This window comes from Cynoglossus semilaevis, chromosome 20, assembly GCF_000523025.1.
Source record: "Cynoglossus semilaevis isolate Cse_v1.0 chromosome 20, Cse_v1.0, whole genome shotgun sequence".
Lineage (NCBI taxonomy): Eukaryota > Metazoa > Chordata > Actinopteri > Pleuronectiformes > Cynoglossidae > Cynoglossus > Cynoglossus semilaevis.
Genome location: NC_024326.1, coordinates 3,397,082 through 3,415,794, shown reverse-complemented (window position 1 = coordinate 3,415,794; position 18,713 = coordinate 3,397,082). Strand labels below are relative to the sequence as shown.

At 39.3% G+C, this 18,713-nt stretch overlaps 2 protein-coding genes and 1 long non-coding RNA gene across 5 annotated transcripts in view; 2 read left to right on the top strand and 1 right to left on the bottom strand.

Annotated features, from left to right (window-relative positions):
• Positions 1-1,679: 1,679 nt before the first annotated feature.
• On the bottom strand, positions 1,680-18,401 carry LOC103396029 (collagen alpha-1(IV) chain-like). Of its 2 annotated transcripts, none has more exons than XR_003053090.1 (52): positions 18,266-18,401; positions 17,378-17,431; positions 17,169-17,258; positions 17,003-17,047; positions 16,783-16,827; positions 16,638-16,700; positions 16,239-16,292; positions 16,102-16,128; positions 15,314-15,370; positions 15,143-15,205; positions 15,011-15,046; positions 14,530-14,574; positions 14,310-14,390; positions 13,977-14,030; positions 13,810-13,875; positions 13,345-13,389; positions 13,204-13,257; positions 13,084-13,125; positions 12,030-12,114; positions 11,849-11,884; positions 11,577-11,753; positions 11,076-11,165; positions 10,918-11,001; positions 10,763-10,833; positions 10,490-10,678; positions 10,236-10,407; positions 9,963-10,049; positions 9,769-9,876; positions 9,548-9,642; positions 9,094-9,244; positions 8,893-9,000; positions 8,600-8,764; positions 8,407-8,493; positions 8,127-8,246; positions 7,099-7,197; positions 6,900-6,998; positions 6,624-6,763; positions 6,412-6,538; positions 6,234-6,314; positions 5,985-6,080; positions 5,780-5,827; positions 5,512-5,694; positions 4,988-5,118; positions 4,713-4,785; positions 4,398-4,472; positions 4,146-4,271; positions 3,943-4,038; positions 3,491-3,709; positions 3,216-3,393; positions 2,600-2,714; positions 2,363-2,528; positions 1,680-2,116 (listed from the first exon to the last, which is right to left on the bottom strand). XR_003053090.1 is itself a non-coding variant. In XM_008333953.3 (52 exons), the coding sequence occupies exons 1-52, from the start codon at positions 18,335-18,337 to the stop codon at positions 2,035-2,037; spliced, it is 4,959 nt and encodes a 1,652-aa protein (XP_008332175.1). In that variant the 5' UTR covers positions 18,338-18,401; the 3' UTR covers positions 1,681-2,034. The 2 variants fall into 2 exon arrangements, 1 of the variants encoding a protein (XP_008332175.1); XM_008333953.3 differs by having other exon boundaries at positions 1,681-2,116; positions 2,363-2,535.
• Positions 5,979-8,552, top strand: LOC112488715 (uncharacterized). 2 transcript variants are annotated; one of them, XR_003053091.1, is made up of 6 exons: positions 5,979-6,104; positions 6,427-6,486; positions 6,644-6,768; positions 7,561-7,679; positions 8,161-8,334; positions 8,431-8,552. It is a non-coding gene; the product is annotated as an uncharacterized LOC112488715 (long non-coding RNA). The 2 variants fall into 2 exon arrangements; XR_003053092.1 differs by lacking the exon at positions 5,979-6,104 and adding an exon at positions 6,281-6,331.
• A 212-nt stretch (positions 18,402-18,613) lies between the features above and the next one.
• Positions 18,614-18,713, top strand: part of LOC103396079 (collagen alpha-4(IV) chain-like) — a 15,797-nt gene continuing 15,697 nt past the window's right edge. The window contains exon 1 of the mRNA XM_025052405.1: positions 18,614-18,683. The gene's annotated coding sequence lies outside the window, so the exon portion shown is untranslated. The remainder of the gene's footprint in view (positions 18,684-18,713) is intronic.

Here is an 18,713-nt window from a genome sequence, read left to right as displayed (position 1 = left end):
ATAAACACACTGTAGTCAGGCTGTAAAGCAGGAGGTCACTGCGATGCTCTCGTTGGTGTAACCTGTCACCGTGAAAGCGCCCCCTCCTTGTTTGAAGGTGGTTTCTAGTGAAAACTAAATGAGACATCGTGTAAATTGAAGCATTAATGACGCACGCACTGGGGAAACAATAGTTTTATTAAAACATGCGGCGCCATAAAGTTAAATCCATGGGTTACGCAGAGATGCTTCCATGAGACCATGAAGGTCAACTCATCATTTGTTATACCCTTGTGAGTTTGGTCTGTGCATCTCTTTAATGAGATTTCTGCTCTGCTTAACTTAACAGTTCTGCTGCATCTGAATAAGAGGAATGTTTGTCACATGCTGTAAATGTGCAACTGCGATGCACAGCTGGGTAATTCAGTAAGACCTCCTAATATCAGACAAGTACAGTGGTGATTACAGTTTTACTTGAAATCATGTAAATAAACAATGCTTGATGTTGCATTTGTCATTACATTGAATATGGTGTTTTCATAGAATTGAAGAATTCCATCTTTGCAGAATGTTTGGGGATGGCGTCTTGGCCAGTATTTCTTTCTTTCTTTCTTTCTTTCTTTCTTTCTTTCTTTCTTTCTTTCTTTCTTTCTTTCTTTCCTTCTTTCTTTCTTTCGTTCTTTCTTTCTTTCTTTCTTCATCCATCCATCTATAATAAAGCAACCTTGAAGGACAATAAACTTTCCACAAACACTTTGTGTCACCTGAGCCCACTGTAGCCCCCAAACAGTTAGTAAGAACACTGCAGGCTGCAGAATAATCCCTTTTAAGTCGGCTGTGCAGATAATTCTACAGCAGAACCTTTCTTCTACAACTCCTTGCCAGAGACCATGTAAAACATTTTATTCAAAGTGGCATCAGTGAAGTGGCTGTTTCCATGGCATGTGTCAAGAGGGCTTTAGGTAAATATTCTGATACTAATTTCATCCTGGCTTGTTATTCATACAGGCAGACTAAGCCTCTGTTTGGCTGTGATAGCTGCCTTTGTTATAAAAGCCCACTGGGCTGTTTGTTATTTGACTCGGAGCAGTCGATATCCTGTAACATCGCCTTGCCAAAAGGAAACAGTATTTCAAACCCAATATTGATGGTAGCTGTTACTGTGGCTTTTTGCATTCAGCTCAACCACATATTGATCACTCTGGCAGCTATGGATGACCAAGTTTGGGGTCTGAAGTGAAAGCACTGAGTTTTAAAAAAATGAAATGAAGAATATGTAATTATTCACATTGTAGTAATGGCTTCTTTTAAGTGATACTTAGAATCAATATTAAGGATGGTACAGGAGTCACAAGAGTAATAACTATTTCTCTTCATCATAATTGCATTCCATTTCCATTTCCTCAAACTGGTAATTTAGGAATGGGACATAAAAGGCGGTGGGCTGCGTAAGTCATAAAAAGTAATCTTTTCCACGCACCATTTAACACGTGGAGATTCAAGGAGGTTGTTTTCAGAGGGAGGACACTGATGACTCAATGTTTGCCCATGTTTGCCATTTAAATGCAGGAACAAGTCACATTTACAACATTCCTCCTCTCCTGAAGTCATGGAAAAATGTATGACAGTTGTTGCATGACGTCAAAGTCATTCACTGACTAGACCGGACCAGTTATTTCAGGGCACATGCAGAGTGAAAATGACACAGACAGCAGAGGCAACTGGAGTGTTTTTAATTCAAAATACATTGTCACATATAAAATAGTTTAAAAGGATAAAAACAAAGGATAAACTGTAAATCTATAGTCAAATCAACATTGAAAAAGAGTATGTAAAACTTGGACTGGAAACATTTCTGCTATTTCTAGTGAGTTCAATACCAGAACAATTTCTCTCTATAAACGTATTACTATAAAGAACCAGTACATTCTGGTGACACTACACAATCCTTCAAATATAATGGATATAATTTGCAGTAGATATAGCAATTGGCAGTAGATATTTGGCAGTAGCAAGAGTTTTTCTTAGACATCAAAACATAAAAATATTAAACTTCTAAAATGGTTTTCTACAGACCCGGCATCGGCTGATGACACTTTGTAAAGAGTCTCCCTTCACGGTCTGTGGAACTGGTTTCCTGCAGAAGAAAAACCAAACTCACACTGTTATGGAAATAGACACTAAAACTTTATTATATGGGGGCGTAGATTCAGAGCAGGAAGTCATTAAAATCAACAAAACTATTGTCTAAGAGAATTGCCTGGAAAGTTATACTGCAACGGAAAATATCTGTAATAGTCGTGTGAAGAATTAAATATGACACTTAAATTTACTGTGATTTTTACATGATTTGGATGATTCTGCTTAATGAACGTCAGTTTACCTAAACATATTGTTGGGATCCACAGAGGCCAGCCAGTAGCTATAGGAGTCGGGATAGTAGTTACATGTTCCTTTGCCATGACATTCAATGAAGGGCACTTGGTGGAAATGTTCTAGGCAGGAGCCAGGAGAAACCAGAGGCTGTGAGGAGCCACCGGCACCAGCGCCTGTTTGCTGCAATAGATGAAAGTCAATAGAAAAAAACAACATGGTGCAGGGACATAATGCTTTTCTTTACCATGACAAATGAGTAGCCAGTCCACAGAGATTCCCATCCTTGGGGACACTGAGGTATCAGAGTGGTCTGGCTGTGGACCGCCAGGACATTGGAAGTCATTTCACACACTGAGCACCTGAAACCATAGATACATGGAGACATTGTAGTTGGAGTTGAACAGAAGTCAAATAGTCAAATCATTGTATTTGACAATACATATACATATATAAATATTTTATCATTTGGTTTACAGTTAGTGTTGTGTATTGTGTGCCCTAAAGTAAAAAAAGAAAAGAAAAATTGTACCACGGAAATGTCAAACGTCCGTATGCACCCAGACTGATGCCTCGAAAATATGCAAGAGTCTGCATCTTTCTTATTAATGCAGATTCCCATGGTGGGGGAAACAAGTAAAAGAGCTGAACTATGAACTCTATCACATTCCCAGCTGTGTCCTAAAGTTGCAGAGTTCTGGTTCACAGTCAGACCAGAGCCTGGACCGGCATGACACTGTGCAGCCTTACTGTTGTTCTGTTTTTCTGCTTCTGCTCTCACTTTGACATATACTGTAGGAATCCATTTTTATGAGTTCCTTGGATACACAGGGGATATAAATATACAGTATGTGTGGATGCACCTGCTGATGTAGGATGCCAGCCTATCTTCTGTGACAGAGACCATGTCGGTTGGCACAGGAGTGTCAGTAGACAGCCAGTATGAGTAGTCATTACGAGAGGCATAGCGACAGTTATTTTCTGTGTCACAGAACAGGAAGGGCATGGTGGAGAAACGAGGGAGGCAGCTTCCCATTGTGCCTGAGACAATTTCAAGTATTGGAAGAGAGACATAAAAATGTTTTTATATTTCATTGCACTGACCCAGCACAGTACTGTGTTGTTTCCATGCTCTTACCAAGGTCCTGACCGTGAGTTCGCTCATTTCCATTGATGAAGAGAAGGGAGTAACCAGAGTAGATGAGGGTGGAGCCATAAGGACAGTCTGGTACGTGAATGCTCTGACTGTGTCTGGTTATCATAAAGCTGTCAACAAAACATGGCAAATCTCTTCCTGGAAGTCCTGGAAGTCCTGGAAGTCCTTTGTGGCCTGGGTTTCCAGGTCTTCCTTCTAAACCTGAAGAGGAAGTCATTACATAAATAGAAATAGATAATAAAAATAAATGATTGTTATTGTTACATAATGTGAATAATGATGTACCAACACTGTTGCTGGTATCAATATGTGGCCAAATATGTACATATTTATACCAGTACACAAACCCATGTATATTAGATGCAGAAACCTGTAACACATTCCATGCTTTTTTTTAAATGTGTTTTCGTATATCTAGACAGACAAACACGTACCTGGAAGTCCTGCTGTTCCTTTATCTCCTTTGATGCCGGGAAAACCTGGAGGTCCAATTGGACTTGAACCATGTGCTCCTTTAATGCCTGGCTTTCCTGAATCCAGCAATACACAGTGCAATGGAAAGCAGCAACCTTAACCAACCTTAACCAGGGTAACCTCAGAAATCAAACTAGGTATGAAATAAAGCTAAATTTTGTACCTTGAAGTCCAGGCGGTCCTAACAGTCCACTGATCCCTGCAGGTCCTCGGTTCCCAGGGAGACCAGGTAATCCAGGAGGTCCTGGCTCAGGTTTGAATCTGGGAAAGTTTGGTTCACCTTTTCGCCCTGTAGCCATGTTCAAAGAATTGTTAGGAAATTAGAAAGGAAAATATTGATGTGTAAGTTGCTAAACTGTGAATCTTAGTTGAATCCTCTTCTATGACTTAGTAGTAAGACAGATGTATCATGTACCAGGAGGTCCGGGGAAACCTTTTGATCCAGGAGGACCCTGTGGGCCTGCGATGTATCCAGGGTCTCCAATACAACCTTAAATCACACATATATTCCTCATTTTACATCTTTGCACATGGCAGAAAATCTCTTCCTCATACATCTGTTCATTCTTTCTCCTTCATTTCGGGTCCCATTTGTATTTCCTTTCACATATTAGAACATAAATCAATAGCGAATCTATTTGTCTTCTCTGGTGACAGATCTGCCTTTGTCTGTGCAGAAATTCAAAGAGAGCACCTAATTTAAGCACTGACAGTAGAAATGATAGATTACCTGGAGGCCCTTGGAATCCTGGAGGACCAAAATCACCTTTAGGCCCCGGGCCTCCTGGTCTGCCTTTTTCACCCTGGGGAAACAAAGAACAATGAAAAGTCAAGGATTAGACTTATATAGCACAGGCATTGGAGTTACCTTTTTCACGACTCAGAGGTAAATTTATCAGTATCACATGTTATGTAACCACAGGGTATACTTGACATTACTATAATCTAAGAAAATTAACATAAAGCAGGATTTGACTAGACTATGATATATATTCTGTCACATACAGCCGGTCCTAGGGGACCTGGATCTCCTGGTGGTCCACTGTGACCTGGGTTTCCTGAATGACCCATGTTCCCTCTGTCTCCTTTTAATCCAGGTTCTCTGGGATATGAAGGTCCTGGAATGCCAGGACTGCCTACATAAAAAGTGAGTAAAAAGTTGATGGAAGAAGTCCTGATACAGTAACCCTGTAAAGAAAGGCACCTCAACTGTGTTTGGAAATGTCAGAAAAAAAAAATTGCAATGCAGTACAGACTCACACTCACACACACACACACACACACACATATATATATATATATAATATTTATTATTATTCACATGTTCTTTAAAGTATTATAGTGTGTTTGCCCATAAATAAAAGATAAATCATTTTAAAATGTGAGAGTAGCCACAGTTGCTACACGATTCTGCTTCAAAGTTGATGATTTTTTACTCATTCAACATACAAATAAAAATGTTTTTCTTACAGGTGTTATACTGTAGTATGTGTTAAGAACCTATCCTTGGAACATATACGTTTCCTGACCTGGCAGACCAGGATTTCCAGGTAAGCCTTGATCTCCTTTTGATCCAGGAATACATGTCCCTTCTCTTCCAGGTGTTCCCCTTAAGCCATTGGTCCCACATTGACCTGGAGTTCCTCTGTCTCCTGTAGGTCCTGGACTTCCTGTCATGGACAGGCCAGGTGGACCAGGGTTCCCCGGGGGGCCTAATATAACAGACGGAGGAAATAATTGAGTAACGTTCTGTTTACAAAAAGTCATGAGGATAAAACCATTTTACCTGTGACTCACCTGGTCGACCTGTGTCACCACGTCTTCCTGGTGTCGCTATAGTAATGGCTACAGAGCAAATAGGTTAAAAAAACAAAAAACAATGAACCTCTGAATACATTTACAACTTTGGTGTAATGTAAAAATAAGCACGTTCTGAATGTCAGTAAAAACCTGTAGGGTTGTGTGAGAGAGCCTAGCTCTATAAATATGACAAATGTCTTACTGTCGCCTTTCTGTCCAGGTGGACCAGGGATCCCATCCCGGCCTTGGTTGCCTTTTGGGCCCGGATAACCCTGGACACCTGGTAGTCCTTGGATCCCTGAGGTTGATGTTGGAGCATAAGGTACAAGTAAAAATAAAACTTAATAATATATAATAATAAACAATAGTCTTGTTTGAAGTCCATATTTTTTAAATGATCAGTAGGTTTAAAACAGCAGATATGAATGATATTTGATTGAAAGAGCTTTGCCTGGTGGACCATGAGGTCCTGGATGTCCTTTTATTCCAGGAGGTCCAGTTGAGCCTTTAGCTCCTTTAGGACCTTGGGGACCTGAAAAAGACAATCAGGTGGACACAAAAATACACAAGTAGGAAAAGTGTGGTATACGAGGTAAAAAAAAAAAAAAATACTGCAAATAATTATTAACCATTTTCTCCATCAGGTCCTGGATTCCCCTTTGGTCCATCACTTCCTGATATGCCTGCTCTTCCACTGACACCAGGTTGACCTTTTTGACCCTTCATCCCAGTAGTATTTGTTAGTCCTGGTTCACCCTTAAGACAGAGGATGAACTACTTAGATTTTTAATGAAAAATGTCAGAACATTTGCATCAACAACATTATTTTTATCATCACTACCTTTTGTCCTACTTCTCCAGGCGGTCCATGTTCACAGTCACATGGTTCTCCTTTAATTCCTTTGTGGCCAGTAGAACCTGGTGAACCAGGGAAGCCCGGCCCTCCTCTGATTCCTGGTTCTCCCTTAAGTCCTTTTTTACCTGAGGTAAACCATTTTTGCTGCATGTTACATCCAGTAGAGTTTGTTATTTTTAACAGTACTTTATAGTGAAATAAATTATTTTAAGAAAAATTTAGATTTTTCTTTTGATATATTCCTCTCCAAGCCCATCTTACCAGGTAGTCCTAAGACTCCTGGATCTCCTGGAAGTCCAGGAGGTCCTGGAGTACCCATTGACAACTTGAATCCATCAGTGCCTGGATCCCCTGGAGGCCCTGAGCAAAGGCACACACAATGTGAAAATAATAATAATAAAAAAAACTTAAACAAATGGAGAAAAACAAAAAGTCATATAAAACAATATCAAACCAAGACCTCTTGGTCCAGCACTTCCTCTCGGTCCTTCTAAGCCTCTGCGTCCTTTTGGCCCAATATTTCCAGGATCTCCAAAGCAACCAGATTGACCAGCGTATCCTAGAAAAATATTAGGAGAGAGGTACTGTAAGTAACAGCTTTCCTACCAAAGGCGCTAGGAACAAGAAGTTTATTAAAGAATAAGAAACTGCTTTTTCAGTTCAGATAAGTGTCAAATCTGCTGTAAAAACCGAGCTGGAGATAATATACAGGTTTTATTTATATCATCTCGTTTTGACTACTGGTATTATATTTTTATTGCTCAAATAGGAAGGAGCTTGACCGCCTTCAGGCTGCAGGGCATTTAACAAACACAGAAGAATGAACACACGATGTGTTGCTGCATATTTTTTTCAAATATTTTTTTAATCTGTGATCCATTCTAAAGCTGAAGTCCTTATTGTTATGTTATTTTGTTTCTAGAGGCACACATTCTCCTCTACATATCCTGTGTTGCTGCCACAGGCACTTACTGTCCTCCATATAGTCATCAGTCTCTGTTGACTTGCACCTGGAGGTTCTCTTTAGAAGTCCATGCCAAGGTAAGCCTCACTCTCTCTCAAATGCCCCTTTTTTAAACAAGAGGAAATTGATCCTGAAGCGCTGTAGCTACGAGACTGTGGAACACCCCTCTTTCATCTTCATGCTGCCTTCAATCTGTTAAATAGTTTTCCTGCTAATATTTTCTGTTTTATACCTAATGTTTTGCTCTTTAACTTGTTCTAGCTCTTGTTAAAAACTTCTACTTGAATCACGCCATGTGGATTTTTTTTATGATTTAAGTATCGTCAAGAAATGATATTGAACTTTACCCATAACTTGTATATATGAACTATGGAGACAGATATGATTAAAAAAAACAAATCTAATTCATTTTTCATTCTAAAAGGTGTGTTCAGGTACCACACTTCAATACATGTTAAATGTTAGTCTTCCAGTTTATCTTCCCGTGTCTATTCTACTGTATAGTCTTTATAGAAACATTTGACCTGAAACACCAGTGTCTCCTTGTGTCCCTAATAGAGGGCCAGAAGGACCCCTCAGTCCTGGCTCCCCAGGGATGCCTGGAGGACCTTGGGCACCCTTAGCTCCATCACGACCAGGGGAACCTGTGAGAGTAAAGGTCATGGGGTCATTTTCCTAAAAACTTCAGACCATACCTGCACTTGCACTGAATTATCAATACCTGGAAGAGAGGTAAGTTTCAAATTAAATGTGTTATTAACCAGTTCTGTATTTAATATAAAATGTATTGAATATAAGTTTTACCTAACTGTCCTGGTGGTCCTATAGGTCCAGGCAGCCCTTCTGGTCCATATCCTGGTAAACCATCTGGTCCACGGTCTCCTTTTGGACCTTGAATGAATACAAATCATATGAAAGCTGCAACAGAAAAAAATTTAAAGATGGGAAACACACTTGTGTGTACAGTACTGAGGTCTATTTAAAACAGTTGATGGACCTGGTTGTCCATGTACACCGTTTTGTCCCTTAAATCCTTTTCGTCCAGGAGGTCCCTGAAAACCTAGCACTGATGGACCGGGGTCACCAGTCTCACCACACCGACCTGGATGACCTGACCCTGGAAGACCTTGAGTTCCCTTCTCTCCAGGTAAGCCATTCTGTCCTGTTAGATCAACAGTGTAGTAAGAAGTGAGAACATATATATATATATATTTAATTTTTTTAGTTGTAACTGTTTATCTGAAGTAGCTGCAATTTTTTTCAATTTTTTTCCAGATTTTATCAACAAACCTGGTAATCCTGGATAACCGTCTGGTCCTGGAAATCCGGCTGGTCCAGATATGTTACATAAGCCCTTGTTCCCAGGCAGTCCTGGGGGGCCTATGATACCTTTGCTTCCTGCATTTACCATAACATTGTGCAGTCAGTGTACCAGGTGTTTTAGCCATATACCGTATATACCATGTGCAGTATTTGAAAAGGCATTTGTACCTTTTTCTCCTGGAAAACCTGGGGTTCCAGTTGGACCAGGGCTCCCAGGTCGACCAGAACCTCCAGGATCTCCTGAAGGCCCCTGAGCTCCAGGTTCACCTGTGGCCCCTGGGAGACCTGGGATACCACGTTTTTCCCACTGGCCATCACCCTAAAAGTCAAATGTATACAAGCTCAATATTTCATTATTCATATCAATAATTTCTATGCAACTTTCAGAGTTAATTTAACCTTTCACCGTGTGAGGGACTGTGCTCTGTAATTTTTGTTCGATGTATTTTCTACTTTTATGCTGAAATAAATACACTGAGAACCATATTTCCTTAAAAACTGATATTGTTCTATGGTAATGAAATATTCCATCATGATTTCTACAATATTTTTATTGTTACCTTTGCTGTTTTCTACTATTTGTAGAGGACAAGAAAGTTTTATAAATCCAAACGCCCCTGACCTTTAATCCTGGAGCTCCAGGAGGGCCTTGTAGACCAGGTCGGCCAGACAGACCCCTACCAGGAGGACCAGGAAGACCTGGCTGCCCTTTTTCTCCTGAAAACACACACACGCACACACAGGTATACACATTTTCAAGCATTGCCAAGGCAACTTTTAAAGTGCCTGACAGAGCAGCTGGGTAAAGGATATGTTTCTTTTTCATCTTAGCTGTTTAATCACCTTTTTGTCCTTGGATTCCCTGATTTCCTGGAAGTGACAGATGACCTCGTTCCCCCTTCTGTCCAGGTGGACCTGGTGATCCTGAGGTTCCTGGCACTCCTTCGTGACCTTGTTGTTTGTGGTTGGGCACTTGGTAAGATCATTTAATTTATCTATTTCACATATAAATGTATTTGCAATACAATAACACTGACCTGGGTTTCCAGGTGAACCAGTTTGGCCTGGAAATCCACGTGGTCCAGGAAGTCCTTTGGTGTGAATGAGTGGTTCTCCTTTCTGGCCTACTCACAAACATGTAAATAGACATTGATATTACTGATTTTTTATTACTGATTTTCTCAGATCTATTATAATACAATATATTGAACTATTATATTAATGAATCTTTGTCAGTTAAAAAAAAACCAACAACACTTGAACCAAAGTCTGTTTGTCATTAATTACAACATAATCTGGTTTTGTTTAACCTGGACTTCCTGGCTCTCCTGGCAAACCAGGTACACCAATATTCCCCTTATATCCTGGTTGTCCAGTAGGCCCATATCCTACAGGCCCTGGGAGGCCAGCTGGTCCTAGTCTGCCGGTTGGTCCTGGTTCACCTGGGAAACCACGGTCTCCAACAAAACCTGGAAATGGATACTGAAAAAAGGAGAGACATTTTTGAAAAATGTAAAGCCAAAATGTATGAACGTATAAATACTGATGAGTCAAATGGTCTCACAGCGTCCCCTGGAGGGCCTCGGTTGCCTTTATGACCAGGTTTCCCAGGGAACCCTGGTATACCACTAGTACCAGGTAGGCCAGGCTGTCCTGGGTCGCCTCTCTCTCCCTTAATTCTAGGTGTGTTATAGACCTGGGATTCTCCCTTTTGCCCTGCAAGGCCGGGTAATCCTGGTACACCAACTGGACCCTTTCATAGAATTTACACATTTGGAAAAAACAAAACAAAACCAAAAACCAAAAAGCTGTTAAAACAGTGACACTAGTAACTCACTGGTCTTCCAAGTGAACCTCTGTGTCCTGGGGATCCTGGATCACCTTTGTCCCCTGGTGTCTGATTGTAGCCTTGGCAACACACGTAAACAGAAATGTTTATTTAACTTATGTAGAAGGGAATTGTTTTTGTCATTTGTCATTCAATGACTTTACCTGGACTTCCAGGTGGACCACGAGGACCTGGTAGTCCTGCTGGTCCTGGTCCTGTACATTCATAACATGGCTCCCCCTTCACTCCTGTAAAGAACAGAACTCTTGTGTCAGCCCAAGATTTATAACAAGAGAAACAGTGAAATTAAATTAGTTTTCACCTTTGATTCCAAATCTTCCATCATAACCTGGAAGTCCAAGGACACCCTTCACTCCCTTTGGTCCTGGTAGAGCTTTGGTTACTCTGTTAGCTGTGAACAGTGCAGTCCATCTTAGTCCATTTGACTAACTAGTCTATGGTTTCATTATTATTATTATTATTATTATTTATAAAATAAATACTCTTAAAATAGATACTCTTCAGCCAGTAAATATATTATGTATTATTAGTTACATGTTGCTGTGCAGAAACACTGGTCATAGTACTTATAGTAGCCAACTCGATGCAGGTAATTCCAAATTTTGAAAAATCAACATAATTAATTCAAACCGAAAGTAAACTTTAACAGGGTTTAATATTTATTCATAGTTTTATTTATTAATAATTACCTCTGTCCTGTGGTCTTAATGTTATAAAAACATTTGGAATAAACAAAAACATAGTAGTATAATAAAATATGTTTAAATGTCAAATATATTCTCCGGGCAGGAGTTTCACTTACTTCTGTCTCCTGGGGGTCCAGGTAGGCCTGGATCACCGGGAGGTCCTGGATCACCGGGATCTCCGTCTACACCTGGCGGTCCGTTATTATATTGTGCAGGCTCTCCAGGTTCTCCCTTTGGACCTATGAATCCAGGAGGACCTTGTGGACCTGGTCCAGGAATCCCAGATACACGGCCTGTTTAATATGACAGAGGTCGTTAGTATTTTGGCTGAGAGAAGTATACTAAATTATTATGTATTTTTCAATGCAGTCTAGCTTATACCACAGACCTGGAAGTCCATCTGGTCCAGGAAAACCCACAACACCTAGAGGATGAAAAATACCTTTTATGTTACGGTTCCAACATTGTAGTTTATCAAAATGCTACAACAATTACATTTAAAAAAACAAAACAATAACAATATTAATTTGAACACGGTTAAGGAAATTTGCTTTATTTTTATTCCATACCTTGATGTCCAGGGGGTCCTTGATGACCAGGGGGTCCAGGGTCTCCACGATATCCTTTAAGTGGCACAGGAACAGTTCCGTACACCTGCAGACAAAGGTATGTGTTCAAGCCACGGCACATCCACAGGAACTTTTTGGAAAGGGTGAATTTGCAGATTTAAATTGTTTGAGGCTGACTCACTCACTGATAAACCAATCTTATTCTCCACACTCCCAAATGTAGACAACCACTCACTGATAATTGGGGAAGATAAAAAACTTTTCTTCAAGTTTGAAATGGCATCGCTAACCAACCACATCTGTTTAACCATTAAAGTGACTTCTGCTTAGCATTGAAGATTTGGGTCTCTGCTGCAAATTGACTTTTGTTTCAGAATCCCTGTTGGTTAAAGGCTGTAGAGAATATTCTGTGTGAAAAGAGGTCTATATATCTGGAGTGGAGTGGAGTGGGCTGATGGCTGATGGATAAAATGGATTATTTTCTCAGAAACAATTCCCACATCTATCACTTCACATGTTCCAGTGTTATGTTATGATAGAACATCATTTGCCACCATGACACTCGCTGAATACGAAATTGTCCATAAATGCGCAAAGTTTAAAATCACAGATACAAAGTATTATCAGTACCAGCTTATGTTCATCAGGTGAAATAACAGAGGCATATTGTGAAAAAGAAATAAAAGTTTACATTTTTAGTGCTTGATGTTACTGCAATACAAAGCTTCTCTCTTGTGACTGGCTTAGATGTCATTATTATTAAAAATACAATCTGGGAATTAAAATTAACATCAGACATATTTTATACAGTACAATCAGAGGGAAAAAATAACAATTAGTATTGTGAAGATTATTATTGGATTTTCAATAAAATAATCAGTTGGACAATTTATATAATATGTTCTAAAGAGCAGTAGTATCAATGTGACAATGCTGCATAAATAATAATAATAATAATAATAATAATAATAATAATATTGTTATTTCAAATTTGAAATATTTTAAATAGCACTCATAAATGTGGGTAGGTAAAATAAAAAGATAATAAACTTACTTTTCCAGGTTGACCTGTTGAACCTTGCGCTCCCTTTTCCCCCTAAAATAGAGTCCAGAAAAGAAAGTGTGTTACAAAAACATTAGCAAATATTAACTTGGGAACTGACCAGTCACTGACCACTCCTCCTTGTCTCCCTGGATACCCTGGATCACCTCTAGGACCAGGTCTTCCCTAAATGAAACAATAGGAAATTGAATATTAAGAACACACTGACACATTCTGTAGCTACTGTACACAGGGGGTGGAGTAGTGAAGTACCTGATGTCCAGCTGGGCCAGGGTCACCGTTCTTACCAGGTTTTCCCTGGAACAATATTGACAATATCTTAAATTCCTTCATAATTTTATTCTTAGGTAATAAGAGCATGGCCAGTAGACCAGAGTTAAATACATTACAAATACAGTTGTGGTTTTGAAGTTATCTTTGTTTAATTTGATGTAAAAACGTCTATAGCTATAATATTTAACTTTTATTTAAAATGTTTAAATTTACTTTGTTTTTCAGTCATCAGACGGTGAAACAGATCATCAGTTATCACTGATTGTAATACTGCATTAGTGCCCTCTGCAGTTTGGTTCTTGAAAGAACACTAACATGTTATTATTAATGCAAGGTGAGGGGAAAATATTGTTACATTGAAGGAAAGATCTGAAAAATGTCTCTTTTTTAAATTTCAGACACCAATATATTCCATTCATTTTACTGTTGTCTTTTGAATCCTACTTCCGGGCCTTGCTGTCCAATCTCTCCTTTTGACCCTTTGATGTGAGAGCTTTCGTCGACGGCCCCCTGTAAAGTGAAGGATCGGGTGAAATCCCCTCCGATGTGTTTTTATCAGATTATGTCAGATCAAAGTGCAAAAGAGACTAAAAATGGGAGAGAAAACTTACTCTTTCACCCTTGCAGCCCTTTTCTCCTGCGTCCCCTTTATCCCCCTTCACTCCCTGTTTGGGAAAATGTCATGTTACACAATAGACCAGCAGATATAATAACATCACCTGCAATTATTCTTCTGTAGTCACAAGTCAGATTTTAGGAGCTGGCGGACCAGAAGTGGTCCCCAGGCCAGGAGTTTGGATCAGCTGCTTTAAACTCTTCTCTATATATATTTTAATTAAACTCAAAAATGTTTAAAACATGCTGTCTATTTCAATTCTACAAAAAGAAAAAACAAAACAAAGACAAAAGGAAATCTTGTTGTTACGTCTTTGCAATGATCAAACCTCAATTTGGTCCTGTGTCTCAGTGGAAAACTCCCTAATCCGTCCTGGTGGCCCTGGTGATCCAGATGGTCCTGTTCTGCCCTGCATCAAACAGAGGGTTTGTTAAAGCGGTGCCTATAGCAGCCAGTAGAACAAAGACAATTCTAGCGTGTGTGCAATCATTTTAAATGACAATTCCAACTTAACAATTTAAGAACACTTTGACTGTAAATAACAATACCTTTGGTCCACGAGGTCCTGGAAAACCCCCAGTGCCTTCCTGACCCTAAAGGGATGGGAAAATGTAAGATTGTGCCTTGTTTGTATCCCAATGTTCTCAAACAGTCATTATCTTGTCTTTTCTCATGTTCCACCAACTGCAGGACTGTATTGTTCTGTCTGTCTCCTATTTCCCAGTATTTGTATTATTATGGTTTTATCGGGAAAAGGGCAAAAAAATTCTCTTTTGTAACCTTGAGAGTACTTCCTCACTGATAATCCAGTACCTATGTGTACAGACAGGAGTTGTTTATAATTCCCCAGTTGTGTGAACAGTGTCAATTATGATAAGAGCATGAACAGTCAGTGCTCCAAACACCTACAGCTGTGCTTTTAGGCTGTTTTTCTCACTGTGCTACTTGGACGCCCAGTAAATACACAGGGGAAACCAGTCAGAGCCGGTGCACACGTACAGTCTCCTGTAAAATATTCATTGGCCTCACCTTGGATCCTGGAGGCCCTGGACGGCCGGAATGTCCCTGTTTATGAAAGTGGCAGGCGATCATTACAAAGATATTGTCTGTTGTTCATTAGTTTGTTTATATTTTAATGTGACATCAAAAATCTATACTTACGTCTGATCCTCTTGGTCCACGGTCTCCAGGTTCTCCTGGATTTCCAGGCTCACCTTGCAGACCCTAAAATACAAAGCAGGATTTTAATCCAAATTATCTATCAATAATCATTACCACGATTAATTCAGTTTTGAGTTTGATCCGTTTTTGTTTTTGTTTTTTTATCCTTACCGGGTCTCCTTTTCTACCAGGTGGCCCCACAAAAGGCTCAGACACCAAAGTATCGCCCTTTAAAATAAATAAAAAAATGTTGACTTTATTTTTTTTACCTACCACAAACAACACAAATGCTAATTACAGAAATGCAGTAATGTAACAGTTGAAGTAAAGTACTCTACTGTGCTCAGAATTCCAATGACCGCTTTCAGGAGCGGAATCGATCACATAAACCCTACAACTGTTTCACCACATCCTCAGCAACTAGTGGAGGAGCAGAATCAATAGTGAGAGGATTTGAGCTGTGTTCATTGAACACCAGCCTGTCTGACATCAGCTCTGTCTTTTCTTTTAGAAAAAAAAAAGGAATATTAATTATTAATTATTAATCTATAACTATAAAAACATTACAGCAAACAACAGCTATTCTAATACTACTGTAAATGTCAAGAGGTGAAGTATCTTGGGCTGGTATGACTGACTACTTTAAAGTCAAATTTAGTCAGGATCATATAAAACCTGTTGAAGCCCCACAGTTGGCCCGCTGGCCAGACTTTTGACACACCTCATGGATTTAATTTTTATTGCTGCTTTCATAATTAATCATGCAAATTAACTGGTCTTTAACACACAATAATAATGGAATGTACTGACTTTTTAAATGTAAACCTCAAACATACTGCACAGTGTGACTGTGACATGGACATTGTCAGGTAATATGTTAATTGTAATGCAATGTCAATGCTGAATGATTCTACAGCTCAGTATAAACTATATTTTTACGTACAATGTGATACTTTTACCTTTGGTCCACGTAAACCTGGTGGGCCCTGGGACGAAAAACAGGATAAAGAGTAAACATAAACACCTGGTGGTAAATATGTGAGGAGTTACATATAAAAATAAAATAAAATAAATTTGAATTATTTTTATATCTCACCGGGTTTCCATTCCGGCCATTTGCTCCAGGAACACCAGGGTGTCCATCATCTCCCTATAAGAATTAAATGTGCGTAAAAAAAAAAGAGTAGAATTCCTATTCATTTTTCTACTACATCAGTACTTTAGTCACTCCTCCTCATCCTTTAACAGTCTGACCATCATTAAACAGTCAACACAACTAAAACTGTGAAACTACTCCTCATCGTAACCACTCGTATGTAAAATACAGCAGACATTTCAACAGTACCTCATTGAAAGCACCTTATTAATCTGTCGTCCGATGGTGTGGTCAACTCAGATTTTCGTTTCTAAATCCATACTGTGTATAATATTCTCTACTTTCACTACTTCTCCCCATAAATCCAATTTATTTGTTATCCGTGATGCAGATGCTTACTTTGGTTCCGTTGCATCCTGGGAAACCCGGAGGGCCTGGAGGTCCTTGTACACCTGGTAAACCCTGTGGCACAATCGTACATGTTTATATGAAAAGAAAAGTCATTTTAAGCAGCAGGGTTGATGGTGAAGACACTGAGACTCACAGGAAAACCATGGGCCCCAGCAAATCCTTCTTTACCTTCAGGTCCCTGGAATGACAGTGGTCATTGACATACACTCAAGCATTTATTATGGTATGAGACGACACATAACCAATCCGTAGACTATACAAATGAAAGTTGTATTTTCGTCTGAAGTGGCCCACATTCTCATGGGATCCAATCACTCACTTATAATCACACATGGTATACACAGTTATGTTACCAGATCTCCTTTTGGCCCCGCAGGTCCATCAGGCCCAGTGTTTCCCTGGTGAAGACAGCAGTCAGATATTTTTGAAATTATAGTAGTGCATTCTTGTAGTGTGGAATACATTAAATTAAAAGTTTTGTTTTTTGTCTTTTAATAAAAAAAGTCAAAAGAGCTCCACCAGAAATCCCATTGGTCCAACACGACCATCTGATCCCGGACGGCCCTCTGGTCCTGGAAGACCTTGAATTCCCTGAAAACCTTTGTCGCCCTGTTTGTGTTGGACGGAGAAGAAGTGGGTGAGTGATTAAAAATATATATTTAACCATACATTTGCATTTATTTATTAAAATGTCGTATGCCAATCAGAATAAAAAACAAGGTTCTCACCCTGTTGCCCTTCACTCCTTCACAGTGACAACGCAATTGTCCATTGCAAACACACTAAACAGAAAATAAAGCAGAATAATAATAATTATTATTATTAAAAATAATAATTAAATATATATATGAAATCTACAAGTCACAACAAAAATGACAAGGACTAAAGAAAAGATAAAAACATATATAAATGTATATATTTATAGAGGAAATTCAGATGAAATTGTATATGGCTTGGAATGAGTCGACAGTGTTGATACATTTGTCATTATTGGAATTCTGCCATTTACATGTGTGGCCTATTTTGTTATCGTCTGGGCCAAATGAGCAGTGGTTTGTTGATATGTGACCAACATCATTGTGTATTTTTATTATTGTGGCTAAAATCAAGCCATGAGTCGAAGTGGAACAGGAATGGAGGCATTAAGTCAGAAACAATTCATCTGATAGGTTTAAGTGTCTCATTAAAGCAGGTAATGAATTCTGCTGCACTTGAGCGTGGAGTCTGTGTTTAACAAGGGGGAAAATAAGACAAGCTTTCTTACATCTCATGTACTGTATTCTTCTCTCTTAAAAGAACAGATTTTCCATTTCGGTCCAGTGCACTTATAACACTTTTATTTTTACATATTTAAAACACTTCCCTCCATAATATCTTGTTAAAAGCCCAACCAACATGGAGGAAAAAACAGACAAACAGACTTTGTAGATGTCAATGTTTGCGTTTAAATCTGTGCTTAGTAATTTAGTAGAAACACAGTCATATCTACTGTAGTAAAAACAAACAAGTTATTGATGCTACTATAACGGCAGTAGGGACGTTCCAGGGTTGAAGTAAGAAGATGATGTTATTATTCAAATTGATTGTTTTTGTAATGGCAAGAAAAAAGTTCTTACGTTTTTAGCCCCAGCGCTCATCAGCATCACAGCACAAAGGACCACAGGAACAGGAACCACTGGTCTTCTCATCTTCCTTCAGTCAAACATGAGGTTCAGGAGAAAAGCAGAGGTGATGAAGAAGCTTCTGATCATCCTCTTCAGCCACAGGTTTAAAAGAGATGCCCACTGCAGCAGCACAGACAATCTCCGGTCAGTAGTAAAACTTAATTCAAGGATTCTCATGTGTCTTCGGTGTTTGATTAGGAAGATCAGCCCAGAGACTTTGTTTAACTTTATTCTGAAGGAGGTAGGAGGTAACGCAGCTAACTGTAGCTGACACTCTTCTTCCTCATCTCACTATCATGTCTGTGACTGAACTCTCACCACCTCCACTGCAGAAGGTCTTCATGTAGAAATTCTCAGCCCGGGAGTTTGGGTGAGTAAAGATTTATGTACAGTAGGTAAA

Coding starts and splice junctions, on each gene's coding strand:
- LOC103396029 (XM_008333953.3), bottom strand. CDS start 18,337: ATGAGAAGACCAGTGGTTCCTGTTCCTGTGGTCCTTTGTGCTGTGATG. Junction 6,999..7,098: donor AGGAAGTGCTGGACCAAGAG/GTCTTGGTTTGA, acceptor GCCTTTGCTCAG/GGCCTCCAGGGGATCCAGGC. Junction 6,081..6,233: donor AGGACCTCATGGTCCACCAG/GCAAAGCTCTTT, acceptor CATCAACCTCAG/GGATCCAAGGACTACCAGGT.